The sequence below is a fragment of the Xenopus tropicalis genome, chromosome 3 (genome assembly GCF_000004195.4).
Source record: "Xenopus tropicalis strain Nigerian chromosome 3, UCB_Xtro_10.0, whole genome shotgun sequence".
NCBI lineage: Eukaryota > Metazoa > Chordata > Amphibia > Anura > Pipidae > Xenopus > Xenopus tropicalis.
This window is the reverse complement of record NC_030679.2, coordinates 132,139,216-132,153,424: the sequence shown is the minus strand read 5'-3', so window position 1 is coordinate 132,153,424 and position 14,209 is coordinate 132,139,216. Positions and strand designations below refer to the sequence as shown.

Sequence of the window (14,209 nt, the reverse complement as noted above, 5' to 3'; positions counted from 1 at the left end):
AAATATACTTTTTTAGTAGTATGTGCCATTGGGTAATACTAAATAGAAAACTGCCATTTTAAGAATTAAGGGCCGCCCCCTGGGATCATAGGATTCACAGTGCACACAAACAAGCCAAGGCACACATACATGCTAGGCCCCATCAGCCAATGAATGGGCAGAGTTTTGCCTTTTGCTCCCACACTACTTCCTGTTACAGTTAGAGCTGCATCACTTCCTGTCAGCTGATCTCTGAGGGAGCACACAGCCCAGCACTAAATGGCGGCTCAAGGGAAAGGATGTAAAAGGGCAATATTTACTGATATATATATTCCAGTTTGGCGAGATTCTTTAATAGGTCACTTAACATAATATAAACTATCTGTGGGTTAAGTATTCATTCTGGGGGTATAGTTTTCCTTTAACTGAAAATGATGGAATGTTATGTAATTTGGTTAAGGTTTTGAATTTCAGCACAAATATAATGCAGTACAAGGTAGTATTTCTAAAAGGAAAGCCTTTAAAGGAACACATAAATGGTTTTATGAAGAGGTTATCTACTTATTATTGATTTTTATTTCAAATGACATGAAACAACATAGTAATAATATTCTAATATCCTTATCATTTACAGTAGGGGGTACATTATCCCTTATAATACATGAGTGATACTCAGAGTTCCCTGTATAACTCAGCCTGCAGCCTTGTGCCTTTATATGGGCACAGAACCCCTCAGTGACTGCTAATATCCTTATCATTTACAGTAGGGGGTACATTATCCCTTATAATACATGAGTGATACTCAGAGTTCCCTGTATAACTCAGCCTGCAGCCTTGTGCCTTTATATGGGCACAGAACCCCTCGGTGACCTATAATATCCTTATCATTTACAGTAGGGGGTACATTATTCTTTATATAGCTATCTAATGAACTACTGCTTGTGAGGGTGTCTCTACAGCCCCCAAAAGACTCTGATTTGCAGTTGAGCAGTATCTGGAGAGTCACACAGTGAAGTTCTTAATTACTGTTTTACATGAACGTATATTTTATTTTATTAACACTCAAATAATGATGGGTTTTGTATTTGCGCTGTAATATTTATGGAGTGATTTGAAAAGTATTTATTCATGAGCAAAGACTTGCTTCAATTAATGTTATTCTGTGTTATTTAATATTTAATATTTATAAGGGCTAAATTAACAACAGGTTCAGATAAGTTGTCAATGTAATTTATGTTTGTGAATAAGTGATTAAATAAAAAAAATATATACAATTTCTTCTTCCTAAACTTCAATAAATAATTGAGTATTTAATCAATTAAATTAAATGATGCTGAGTATCTCTATACGCTGATAATGACCAGGCTGCTCTGTATAATGATGCTGAGTATCTCTATACGCTGATAATGACCGGGTTGCTCTGTATAATGATGCTGAGTATCTCTATACACTGATAATGACCAGGCTGCTCTGTATAATGATGCTGAGTATCTCTATACACTGATAATGACCAGGCTGCTCTGTATAATGATGATGAGTATCTCTATACACTGATAATGACCAGGCTGCTCTGTATAATGATGCTGAGTATCTCTATACGCTGATAATGACCAGGCTGCTCTGTATAATGATTCTGAGTATCTCTATATGCTGATAATGACCAGGCTGCTCTGTATAATGATGCCGAGTATCTCTATACGCTGATAATGACCAGGCTGCTCTGTATAATGATGCCGAGTATCTCTATACGCTGATAATGACCAGGCTGCTCTGTATAATGATTCTGAGTATCTCTATATGCTGATAATGACCAGGCTGCTCTGTATAATGATGCCGAGTATCTCTATACGCTGATAATGACCAGGCTGCTCTGTATAATGATGCTGAGTATCTCTATACGCTGATAATGACCAGGCTGCTCTGTATAATGATGATGAGTATCTCTATACGCTGATAATGACCAGGCTGCTCTGTATAATGATGCTGAGTATCTCTATACGCTGATAACGACCAGGCTGCTCTGTATAATGATGCTGAGTATGTCTATACACTGATAATGACCAGGCTGCTCTGTATAATGATGCTGAGTATCTCTATACACTGATAATGACCAGGCTGCTCTGTATAATGGTACAGGGTATACAATATATATAATATAAGGGATATAGAGAAGAGTGCAAGTGCAGACAGAGGTGGGTAGAGGGTAGATATGTTTCTGTATAATCAGCCCATGGTGCCATGCCCAATCATTAGACCAATCATTAGGCCAAACTGAAACCCTATCTCCCAGAATTCCACTGTGACACATTCTTGTAATTTTCTCCTGTAAATACTTGTATGAAATAAACAATGGTTCTGCAGTGTGTGTAAGTATTTTCCTTTTGTGTTGCAAAGTGAATATGAATTAAGTGAATGCAGGGGGCAAGTAAAACTGTGTTTGTAAGGGCTGAACTGTTTCTCGAGGGCCAAATGGCATCTCAGGATGCCTAAGCCTGCAGCACTTAGGGTTTTTTGACCTCTGCTGCCATCTGGTGGGAGAGAGTGGCAGTTCCACCTACACCCCTGTGTAGGTGGCACCAATGAGAGAGTTTGTATTTGGTCTTCATTTTATATTACAGGTATAGGACCCATTATCCAGAATGCACGGGACCAAGGGTATTCCAGATAAGGGGTCTTTCCGTAATTTGGATCTCAATACCTTAAGTCTACTAAAAAATCAATAAACAATTAATTAAACCCAATAGGATTGTTTTGCATCCAATAAGGATTAATTATATCTTAGTTGGAATCAATTACAAGGTTCTGTTTTATTATCACAGAGAAAAAGGAAATCAGTTTTAAAATTCTGAATTATTTGATTAAAATGGAGTCTATGGGAGACTGGCATTCCGTAATTCGGAGCTTTCTGGATAATGGGTTTGCGGATAAGGGGTCCGATACCTTTGCGTGTTTTTTTTTTTTTAATTATTTTACTTTTTGTTCAGCAGTTCTCCAGTTTGGAATTTCAGCAGTTAGGTGGTTGCTAGGGTTCAATTTACCTTAGCAACCAGGGAGTGATTTGAACAAGAGACTGGTATATGAATAAGAGAGGACCTGAATACAAAAAAAAAAACAACAATAACAATAAAATTGTAGCCTCACAAAGCAGTCGTTTTTTGGCTGCCGGGGTCAGTGACCCCTATTTGAAAGCTCTAAAAAGGCGGAAGATAAAGAATGCAAATAATTAACTATAAAAAAAGGAATAAAGACCAATTAGAAAGTTGCTTAGAATTGGCCATTCTATAACATACCAAAAGTTAACTCAAGGGTAAACCACCCCTTAAAGCAGAAGGAAAGTCATTTTGGTATTTTACTGCCAATAGATTCGCCACATTAGAGCCACCTAGAACACTATATTCTGCAGAAAGCTTTACCATACCTGAGTAATCAGCCCTAGAAGCTTTCTCCGTTTGTGTAATACAGCAGCTGCCATTTTAAGTAGCTTCCTGCTGCAGCTCTAGCCCTTAGTAGCTCAGATCACATTTTCCTAAGGGAGGGGTAGTAATTGGGGGAACAATTGGATTAGTATCTTAAAGGAGACTTAAGGCTAAAGGGGTGGTTGACCCTAAGGGCTGTGGCAGACAGGGAGATTAGATGCCTGCGACAAGGTAGATTTGTTGCGGGCGACTAATCTCCCCATCTGCCACAGCCCTAAGAGTATGTAATAGAATGGCCTATTCCTAGCAACTTTTCAACTGGTCTTCATTTTTTTTTTATAGTTTTTGAATTATTTACCTTTCCCTTCTCTTTCCAGTTTTCAAATGGGGGTCACTGATAGGGAAGTGCAGACTTCAATTTATTGGTGTACACATGCCCCGCCCCTTTCATGACATCAGAGATGGGCAGGTTGGGTGCGGCTTGCTGGATGTCCCCACAATTATACATTACACCGACACCATCGGCACGAAGATCACATGACTAAAACTAACCAGGAAGTACAACACATAGGTGTATTTATATCTTTTTTTATTTAAAAACAAGAATTGAATGCTAGAAGAGGAACAATATTTTACATCTAAGAGTAAGATACAGTGCTGGCGAGTGTCTGACCAGCCGCCCAATGATTACACAACCAAACGATTTAATCATCCTATGGTTTCAGACTAGGTACAGACTGTCCAAGATGGGGCATTGTGGGAAGCTAATCTCTTTCCAATCAGGATTCTAGAACATCACAGAACCCCAGGAATGGATTTAAAACTGCATTGGGACTTCCCAAGGCACTGAGCGCCAAGGTGTGCACTATACATGGTCATATACTATACATAGAGCGGGGTGGGGAAAAATCTCTGTTTAAGGGCAGATAAAAGCTGCCGACTCATCTCCTTCTGAACAGTTTGGCAGCTTATTGGCCCATGTAGGGGCCTTTCCAATGGATATCTGGTTTATAATTAAATACTGTAAATGCAGGGAACACTGGCACAATATTGGAGAGAGGATGAGGAATTGCCATTGGCCAAGTTCCATTTGCTAATAGGGTGAGAATGGTGGTGTAACAATAGGAGGAGCAGATCTCGTGTCGGCTACATATACAGGTATACAGAGAGATCCTGTGCATGCTTGGGGGGCCCCAAGAAATATATTTTTTTGAACGGGGATGGGCAGGGGTGCCAAGAGAGCCCTCTGGGTAAGTGGAAGCACAGAGCTACAAGGCTGGTGATGTGGGTTAGTTTTTGCCTTATCTAGATCCATGCTGAATCAAGTGGTGGAGTGACATGTTAATAAAAACAACCAGTGTTGGCAATACTGAAAGATGAAGAGTTGAGTCTTTCCCAGAATGCAAGTCCTTCTCTCTTTATGGTAAAACAAACGCATTTTAGTGATAAGTTTAAAAAAAACAAAACAAACAACAAAACTCTAAAAATAAAGGGTCCGGGTTCATTAAGGCTCCCAGGGGGGGCTTCTCCTTCCATCGACTTCAGTCTCGACATGATAAAACATATCAGCGAGCGTATGTTCCACCACGGCTTCCCAGGCCATGTCGCTCATCTGTAGCAGGGAAGAAAAGAACATAGTGGGTTTGGTGTAATGTTTTGCTGCTGCACTCATGGTGCATTGTGATTGGCTGTGGTCAGAAGGGCAGGGATTGATTCCTCCAAGTGAAATAGAAGGAAACTTCAATTAGGCCTGAGCTTAATCAGTAGTAAGTGACCCTAGATGACTGCGCCTCTACTCAAATACTTGTGTGGCCCAGCCCACTTACAAATGATTTCTTACATGATAAATCAAATGCTTTATTTCCAACCTGTTGCCAGTTATTGTTGGGAAATAAGAGTGACAAACCTGACATCCCCTGGTCCCTACATATGATGAACTCCCTGCTGCCACTCGTGTAAGGGTGAAGACACACGGAGCTACTAGTAGCAGCAACTTGTCGTGGCTACTAAAATAGACAATGCTGATCATTTACAGATAATTGTCTCAACGTGTGTTTTAGCAGAGGCAATTCTCAGTATGGTCTATGGCAGGGGATTTTCTGGCGTTTAGTAGCCTTGAAAAAGTAGCTGCTACTAGTTTCTTAGTATGTCTTCACCCTTAGTATTGTCTACGGCAGGGTGTTTAGTAGCCATAAAAAGGTGGCTGCTACTAAGTAGCTCCGTGTCTTCAGCCTGACTTCCTGCTTTGTGCTTGCTATGTGCTGCTGATCAGTTACTTACAGGACGGAAAGACACGTCTTTTGGTGGGTACTTGAAGTGTGGTCCAAAATTTATTGATACCTAGGAAGAATGAGACAATGAGTGAGTAAATTCCTGCCTATTTTTCAGCAATGTTTCCACCATCTTAAATTCCTGATTCAACATTAAAATGACATTGTAATCTGGCAATAACCAAAGATCTGGGTTCACGGTTTAAAGGAAAACTATACCTCCAGAATGAATACTTAATGAAGATAGTTTATATTATGTTAAGGTACCATGTATGTGTGCCTTGGCTTGTTTGTGTGCACTGTGAATCCTATGATCCTATGATTTTAATTCTTAAAATGGCAATTTGCTATTTAGGATTTCCCAATAGCACACACTACTAAAAATGTATATTTATATGAAAACAATTTATTTAGATGAAGCAGGGTTTTACAATATATTTTTATAGAGACCGACATTGTTTGGGGGGTTAGTTTTCCTTTAAGTCTGAAACCGAAGACCAGATCATTTGTTTGGTGATGACAGCTTATACAGTATCTGGCAGAATAAAGTCTAAAGCAAAGATACTGTATATAATGAGCATCTGTATAGACATGAAGACAGCTTGCTACAGGGTCTTGCAATAAACACAGACAAGATATGAGCACACTGGAAGAGACACTTACTGTGCAGCCCTTGTACAGGGATATGGCAGGGTAATACACTCCCTCGAACATATCTTTATAGGCCAAGCCTTTGTTAACACCATTTTTGTAGAATACAATCTGAAAATTTAGAGAAATTAAAGATAATGCCATTAGAATTTGAAACTCACAGCACAGGGCAGTAAATAACCAATGAAAGTGCTGTATTTAATGAAAAAAACAATGGAAACAAAATTTGAAAGACACAGGGTTTCTACTGATTACATTTACACCACCGGCAATAAGAGCATAAGGGCTGTGACACACGGGGAGATTAGTTGCGCTGCGACAAATCTCCCTTGTCACGGGCGACTAATCTCCCCGTAATGCCATCCCACTGGCTAGAATGTAAATCGCCGGTGGGATGGCATAGGTGGCGCTGCGATTTGCCAAAGTCACCAAATTCGCCTTGAGAGGAAACTTTGGTGACTTTGGCAAATTGTGGCGCCGCGTATGCCATCCCACCGGCGATTTACATTCTAGCCGGTGGGATGGCATTGCGGGGAGATTAGTTGTCCGCGACAAGGGAGATTTGTTGCGGCGCAACTAATCTCCCCATGTGTCACAGCCATAGTAGCTGAAAGTATGGCTTCGGGGGACATTACGCCAAGAGATTGCAGCTACAGAATGCTTTGTAAAAGGGGATCTACCTCTCCACAATCCGACCCAATAAATGTTACACTTTTAAGTACTTTTGCTCAGAGACGGGACATTCTTATGACGCCATGATTGTGTTGGCAAGTACATAATAAATTATTAAAGAACTCCGAGATTTGGGGGTAGTATTTTGGTTCCAATTCTCTTACTCGCCCAACACCTACCTCACTACCAGGACACTGCTTTAAGCTCTTCTCGGCTTTGTCCACAAAATCCTTCTCTTCAAAATACAAGTAGCTTTTAAATTTGATCAGTGCCTTAAAAAAAAAAAGTCACGTGAAATCATTTATTATGACATCATTGTTCCACCAGTATTTTACATGAGCAGGAAGCACAGTGCTGAGCTTCACCTGTCGCTGCTCCATTTGCCTTATATTTAGTGATATCAAAAGCAGGAAGACAGGAACGCTTTCTCCAATGAAGAGTAGCAGCAGTCAAAATGCCCATGTCCCACAGCCCTAAGAAGCCCTCTCACATTACACTGTAACAGATCACTCCCCTACCTTTATTATTTCTAATGTGCTTAATGCAAACAGATGGGAAAGGTCTAACTTGTATGCAACAAAGCTGCATTGTACCTTGTCTTTGTAGGTGTCTGGCAGAGCCTGTGCTGTCTCTGTGAGGTCTGGGAGGCAAATATAGAACCCCAAGGTATCCCCCTGTCCGTAGGACTCGGAATAGTGCTTTCCAATTGACTGGTGGAACCTAGTCCCTTTCTTGCTTCTCCAAGAGTAGCTGAACTTGTCATAACCAAGTGGAGCCTGGAGATTCCCTGAATAAGCCAAGAGATGAGTGTATATGAATAATGCGGCAAACATATCATTAGCAGAATATAACAGACCTAGACTAAATAATCCTTACCTAGGGCCTGAGACCAGCCAAGCCTTGCAGCTGTGTCTGGGGGCATTTCATCCACAAAGATCTCAAAGTACCAGGCTCCTTTCCGCACACCATGAGATGCCCTCACCATGGAGTATCCCTTCTCTCCCAACACGGTCAGTCGGTCATCAGAGATCTTTAACTGCGGAGCTGTGAATGGTTCCCTTATTAATGAATATACAATGAACACACACGTAATGGGTTCTATAGGTTATATACAGGGAGGGCTATACCAAATTCAAAAATATGGGGGGTATGGAGATAAAAGGACACACTAAACATGAGGAAGGAAGTACAGTTCTATTTCTCAGGGTCCATGATAACCATGATTTAAAGTTTGTGAAAGTGTAAATTGATGAATATTTTAAATACATCTTGGAGTTCTTAGGACTCTTAAAACCTGGGAATTTAAAAAAGGGTAATTTCTCCCAAGTCTCTGACACATGTCCTTACCACGGTCATGCAGAGCAAGAAGTACTCTTTCATAGAGGCAAGCTCTGTACAGGTCCCCAGGGATGGGCTTCCCTGCCCAGCAGTCCAGCTCCAGCTTCTCTGGGTCAGGAGCGTGAGGGTCGGGCTCTGCCAGGATGTATCTGTAGCCATCTTTGTTAAACGGGTGCTCCAGAGGATAGCCATGTGGGGGAAGGCGCTGGGCTGAAAACAGTGGATCACTGGTATTAAAGAAAAAAAAAAAAAATCATCATCTATCATTATTATAGTAATTATTAACCTTGCCTTCATATAAAAAATTAAGCAAGATAATTTAAACGAATACTGTCATGGGGAACAATTAATAGAGCTTCTCCAGCAGAATCCTGCATTGAAATCTGTTTTTCAAAAACCCATGGGGCTAGCCATATTCTTCATTTCCCAGGGTGCCACAGCCATGTGACCTGTGCTCTGATAAACTTCAGTCACACTTTACTGCAAGTTGGAGTTATATCCCCCCCCTCCATCCTCCCAGCAGCCGATCAGCAGAACAATGGGAAGGGAGCAAGATAGCAGCTCCCAGTAGGTATCAAAATAGCACTCAATAGTAAGAAATCCAAGTCCGACTTGGGACTCCTCCAGTTACATGGGAGTAGGAGAAACAATAGGTTAGCTGAAAGCAGTTCTAATGTGTAGCACTGGCTCCTTTGAAAGCTCAGACTCAGGCACAATGCACTGAGATGGCGCCTACACACCAATATTACAGCTAAAAATACATTTGTTGGTTCAAGAATAACATTTTAAATGGCTGAGTGAATTATTTGCTATGTAAACAATGTAATTCAGAAATAAAAAGTACCCCATAAAAATCACAACAGAATCCCTTTAAGTACCTTCGTGTTCTTTTGGCAGTGCTGGTTGATCCCCCATCTTGCTGCTTGCGTTTGGCTCCTCTCCCTTTAGCAGAGCTGCTGGCAGCTGCAGACCCTACAAAATAAACCCTGCGTATTACTGGAGGAAACAAATAGCAATGCCTTTGGCAGGCTGATAATTCAATAAAACACAAGATGGCCATAGTCTAATTAAGCAGCTTACGCAATGTTCTAACGTTACATGCCAAGCATTATTGCTTGAGAGAGACAAACCCGCCATGTGCTGGTGTGTTATTGTCTATTTGTCTATTATGTAATAGCGAGCTAGCAAAAATCGAAGAACTCCTTACCATTTAGGCTTCCTCCAATAGATACAGCGTTGCTTTGTTTCTGGTTATCATAAGCTGGGCCGATGTTACCGAGGTCCTACAAGCAGAAGGTTATTCAGTACTGTTATTTCCACTCTAATACTGCTACATATACTATTAAACACTAGGTGGCGCTACAAAATAATTAATTACAATAAAAATGTATCTAGTATCTTAGTAGTAATAAGGAGATACATTGTATACACAGAATATTTAACTTTCCCAACTACCCTGTTTTCCCGAAAATAGGACATCCTCCAAAAGTAAGGCACCCCCCCGATTTTTCACCCCCTAGGAAAATAAGGCACCCCCCGAAAATAAGACACCCACCCAAACGATGGAATAAATGTGTACTGTATTCTTCTTCATGGAAAAATAAGACATACCCTGAAAATAAGTCCTAGTGCATATTTTGGAGCTTAAAAAAATATAAGACGGTGTCTTATTTTCGGGGAAACACGGTATTGTGAGAGAAGCACAGCCAGGGTAGCTGCACAAAAACGCCAAAATAAAACTGATGGTCTCCTGATCGGGATACGGGTCACCTGAAAGCTCACAGTTACTCTCTATGCCTGGCTGGGTATTTCCCAAGACTGAGTAACAAACAGGCATTCCCTCATGGAATATGACTTTCCTTGTCCTTGGAATTAAAAAGGCAAAGCTATGAAAGATTTGGAAAATCTCTATTTCCCTTTTGCTTACCTGGTCAAGTAGGCCAAACTTTGGATAATCTTCCTCTGGATCCTTACTGCCTGGATCTGGGTGCTCCTTAACCAGAAACACATCCCTTTCCTTTGTCTGTGGGTAACATACATAATAATAAACAAAAATGAGCCATTGTTTTAATAAGTTACAAGCTGAGTTTACATAGTAAGCAAAATATCAGCTTGCACATCTATTTATATGGTAAATCTTTATTTATATAGCACCACTTAATTATTTTACGTGGATTTAAAACTTCACTGGACCTTTAGCAATGGTCTCCCAGAAGCACCAAAGAAAAAATATTGATTCTTCAAGGATATTAATTGAATTTGGAAATAGCAAGGAGAGTGCTTGAGTCAAAACACAGTACTTACCATAGTTTTCACAATACTATTGGGCCAGGTCATTTTCCCCGGTCTCTGCCTTGTGGTCAGACTCTCCCAGTATTTATCAATAAATGGAATAATATCCTGCAAACACAAAAAGGACATTCTTGCAATAAATTCAGCTTTAGTTTATACACACAATAATTTGCACTGTGGGCCACATACCCCTCATATCAAAAAAGCTGCAAAATTTGCTTTAAGGCACATTTTCTTCTATAAAACAAGTTATAGAAGAAACTAAAGCAGGAAGATGAGCAGAGAAAGCAGAACTGTTATTTGGAGACCAGAACTGCCCCAGACACTTCTGTAGTGAGGAATAAAATGACAAAGTGCCTTAGCCAGTTACAAGACAGAGAGCCCAGGATGTACACTTTACCTTGTCTTTTGAGAACATAGTCTTTGGGTGCTCATCTTGGTTTCGAGACTGCCAGGTTAAGTTCGCTAGACCAGTAAGACACATTTCCTTCAGGTCTAGAAAAAATGATATTGAAAGAAGCGGTTTAGTTCATTAATAAAACAACCGACACCTTCACAGATCTGTCATGCTCACAACAAACCAAGCTCTTTAGCTGCATCCTGATGCCCCATGTAGAACAGGCAAACATTTTCCCAATATCCACAGGCAGGGGGCGCCAATAGCTGAGCATAGCAGTGCCTCCTACCTGCTAAATCTGAGCACCATCACAAGCAGTGCACAAAACAGAGCCCTATACCCTTAGTGACCCATTATGACATAATGATTTCTGATTCCAGGCATCCCCCATATGTAATAAAAGGCACATAGTTTGCCCAGGAGCAGTAACACATGGCAACCAATAAGTTATTTTAAACAAGGGACCAGTAAATTCTACCTGCTGGTTGGTTGCTATGGGTTACTGCTCCGGGGGGGGATTTGTAATAAATGGCACTAAGTCTATTTAAACATATTTTCTATTGTACAGCTCTATGGAAAATGTTGCCAGTTAATAAATGGTATTAATAAATAATCATAGCATTGTGGCTCTTTCTAGACAGAGGCACCGACTATTCTGATATATAGTTAGTCTCTATCTGGGATGAATATCTGAATATGTATTTTAAAGACCATTAAATTAACCTTAAGTAAGACGTTAAAAGTGATATTCTGAGACAGCTTGTAATTGGTCACCATTTTTATTTAGCTTTTCCTTTAGCAGCTCTCCCGATTCGAATTTCAGGAACTATCTGGTTGCTAGGGCACAATTTAACCCAGCAACAAGGCAGTGGTTTGAAAGAGTGATAGGATTATAAATAGAGGAGGGCCTAAATAGAAAAATAAGTAATAAGTTGTACACTCGATCTAGATTTAGAAGTTATGGCTCTAGAACCCAGGCTCCCAAAATGTGAGGCTGACTCATTGCAGTTAATGAGCAAACCAGCATGGAGGTCAAAAAGTCTGAAACATGGGGCAGGAAAAGCTCATTTACTGTGATGATTTCTCTGGAATTATAGAAGGGTGTCTGGTACAACCTACTAATGCTTGGACCACAAAGAGGAGCTTGAACCCAGAAAGTCCAAAGCCCCTCTGCTTTAGCAGATAAGATAGCTCACTTACTTGCTTGCTTTCTGAGAAAGTAGGTATTTCCACTGTGATGGCACACGTTGCAATGAAAGCTATAGTTCGTCATGAAAGGCAGGCACGAGCTGGAAAACAGAAGGAAGTACCATCATTTCTCCTCCGGCTCAATTTAGCTACAAAGCTATTTTCAAATCTTCATATTTACTACATTAAAATAATGTTTTATTCTCAGGCAAACGTCTAGCTGCATTACTATTTCTCCTCCCCAAGATTTCCCTGACTAATTACTTCTGACGATGCCCCTACACTAGCTGTGATGACTGTAACTGATGACCCCCCTGAGCCTTAGAGGGTCAATTAACCCTATTTGACTCCACATACCAACTAAATCAGTCTTAACTGGACACTCAAATTCCCAACTTTCTTTTAAACAAACATACCCCAATATGTGATAAAAGGCATTAAGTTTGTCCAGGAGCAGTAACCCATTGCAACCAATATGATGTTGGCTTTTAAACAGGTAACCAGTAAATTCTACCTAATTGGTTGGCATGGTATTTGTCCATTCAGTAGTGCCGAATAAAAACCACAAAAGGCAATTTTCCAAAAGATGAGTATAGTGTTGCTCGCCCAAGACATACATTGTACGTTTCCTTATACAACATCTAACACTCTCCATGTGATAGCTAGAAATACCTACGTGGTATCAATTCCAAATGTATCTGCCCCAAACCACTTCATGCAGATTCCACACTGCAGCTCAATGTCCCCAAGTTGCCGGCCATTCTCTTCATCCACCGAGCCAGTCTGGGTGTCCATGGCGTCGCCGTCTCCCGTTGCATCCTGGGAGACCCACAACACAAACAAACATATTATAATCACCTCTAGTACTAAGTATAGGTCAACTGAAATATTTATTAATCAACGTATTCATCCAATGAGATTTTTGTCCAAAGGTAGCCCAGTGAGCTTCTGTGATTTATGATAGAATATATCATGGAAATATATATTATATATATTATAAATATATATATATATATATATATATATAGCATGTTATCACTGGCCTGGACAATGGCAAGGGTAGCCATACGGGTGTGTATGTGTGGGGGGGTATATGTTCCTGCTATCAGACATGGGTACAAGTAGATAGGCCCAGAAATTGTTAAAGGGGCACCCCATAACCCAGGCTCACATAACATACCAATGCGTCCTTTTCGTTGGAAGACTCGGGGTCCAAAGACCCTGCTGTCAGCTGAATGGTATCTCTGAAACGAAAGCATTGAGGAGAAAGACATCAGTGCAACTGCATTCATTCATTATGAATAAGGGGGTTATGTAATAAAAAGGCACTAAGTTTGCCCAGGAGCAGTAACCCATAGCAACCAACCAGCAGGTACAATTTACTGGTCACCTCTTAAAAAGCATCTTATTGGTTGCTGTGGGTTGGTGCTACTGTGCAAATGTAGTGCATTTTATTGTATACAGACTTATAAACAGCACTTATAGCCAACACAGCCCCACAGAAAGGCGATAAGGCTATGCACAGAGATGCAGGAGCTGGGGAAGCCTGGCTCCGGTATAGGGAGATACACATTATATATCAGACACCGCTTCATTCAACCCCGGGTGTAAAATGAACATTATCAGTACCCACAGTATAAGCAAATTGGCGCCACCCCTCCGCCATGAAACAACCCCCACTTCTCTTACCCGCTTCCGTTACCACCGGATCCCGCAGGGCTACTCCCCGATCCAACTCCCGCTCCGGCATCTTTAGCGACTGCCGCCATCTTCAAATAGAAAGTACGCGCAGGCGCCCTGGGCGAGCGGGAGGGGCACGCAGTCCCATCCGGAAGTGCTGGCGGCCATTTTTGTTACGGGCAAAGCTTTCTGAATAGGGATTCGTGTATAAATAGAATAACAATGCAGTATAGCGTTCTACATAAGCTTGGAGGGAATATCTGCCCCATGGAAGCGTAGTTTGGGCATTTGCTCTTAAAATCCCAATGTATTTGTGCCCCTTGTAC

The 14,209-nt window shown here is 40.9% G+C and overlaps 1 protein-coding gene across 1 annotated transcript; it reads right to left on the bottom strand.

The window, feature by feature from the left end:
• Positions 1-3,967: 3,967 nt before the first annotated feature.
• On the bottom strand, positions 3,968-14,001 carry ash2l (ASH2 like, histone lysine methyltransferase complex subunit). Its single transcript, XM_002932722.3, has 16 exons — positions 13,893-14,001; positions 13,384-13,447; positions 12,880-13,022; positions 12,216-12,304; positions 11,019-11,113; positions 10,631-10,726; positions 10,254-10,349; positions 9,534-9,609; positions 9,205-9,298; positions 8,336-8,553; positions 7,865-8,032; positions 7,582-7,775; positions 7,168-7,260; positions 6,329-6,427; positions 5,676-5,735; positions 3,968-5,007 (listed from the first exon to the last, which is right to left on the bottom strand). The coding sequence occupies exons 1-16, from the start codon at positions 13,970-13,972 to the stop codon at positions 4,900-4,902; spliced, it is 1,773 nt and encodes a 590-aa protein (XP_002932768.2). The 5' UTR covers positions 13,973-14,001; the 3' UTR covers positions 3,968-4,899.
• Between the last annotated feature and the right edge of the window lie 208 nt (positions 14,002-14,209).

Bases quoted from the DNA above. Each gene is read 5' to 3' on its own strand.
- ash2l (XM_002932722.3), bottom strand. From the start codon at position 13,972: ATGGCGGCAGTCGCTAAAGATGCCGGAGCGGGAGTTGGATCGGGGAGT. The intron at 13,448-13,892 runs GTAAGAGAAGTG...CTTTCGTTTCAG, and splicing joins TCCGGTGGTAACGGAAGCGG to AGATACCATTCAGCTGACAG. The intron at 5,736-6,328 runs GTAAGTGTCTCT...CATTCTTCCTAG, and splicing joins CCCTGTACAAGGGCTGCACA to GTATCAATAAATTTTGGACC.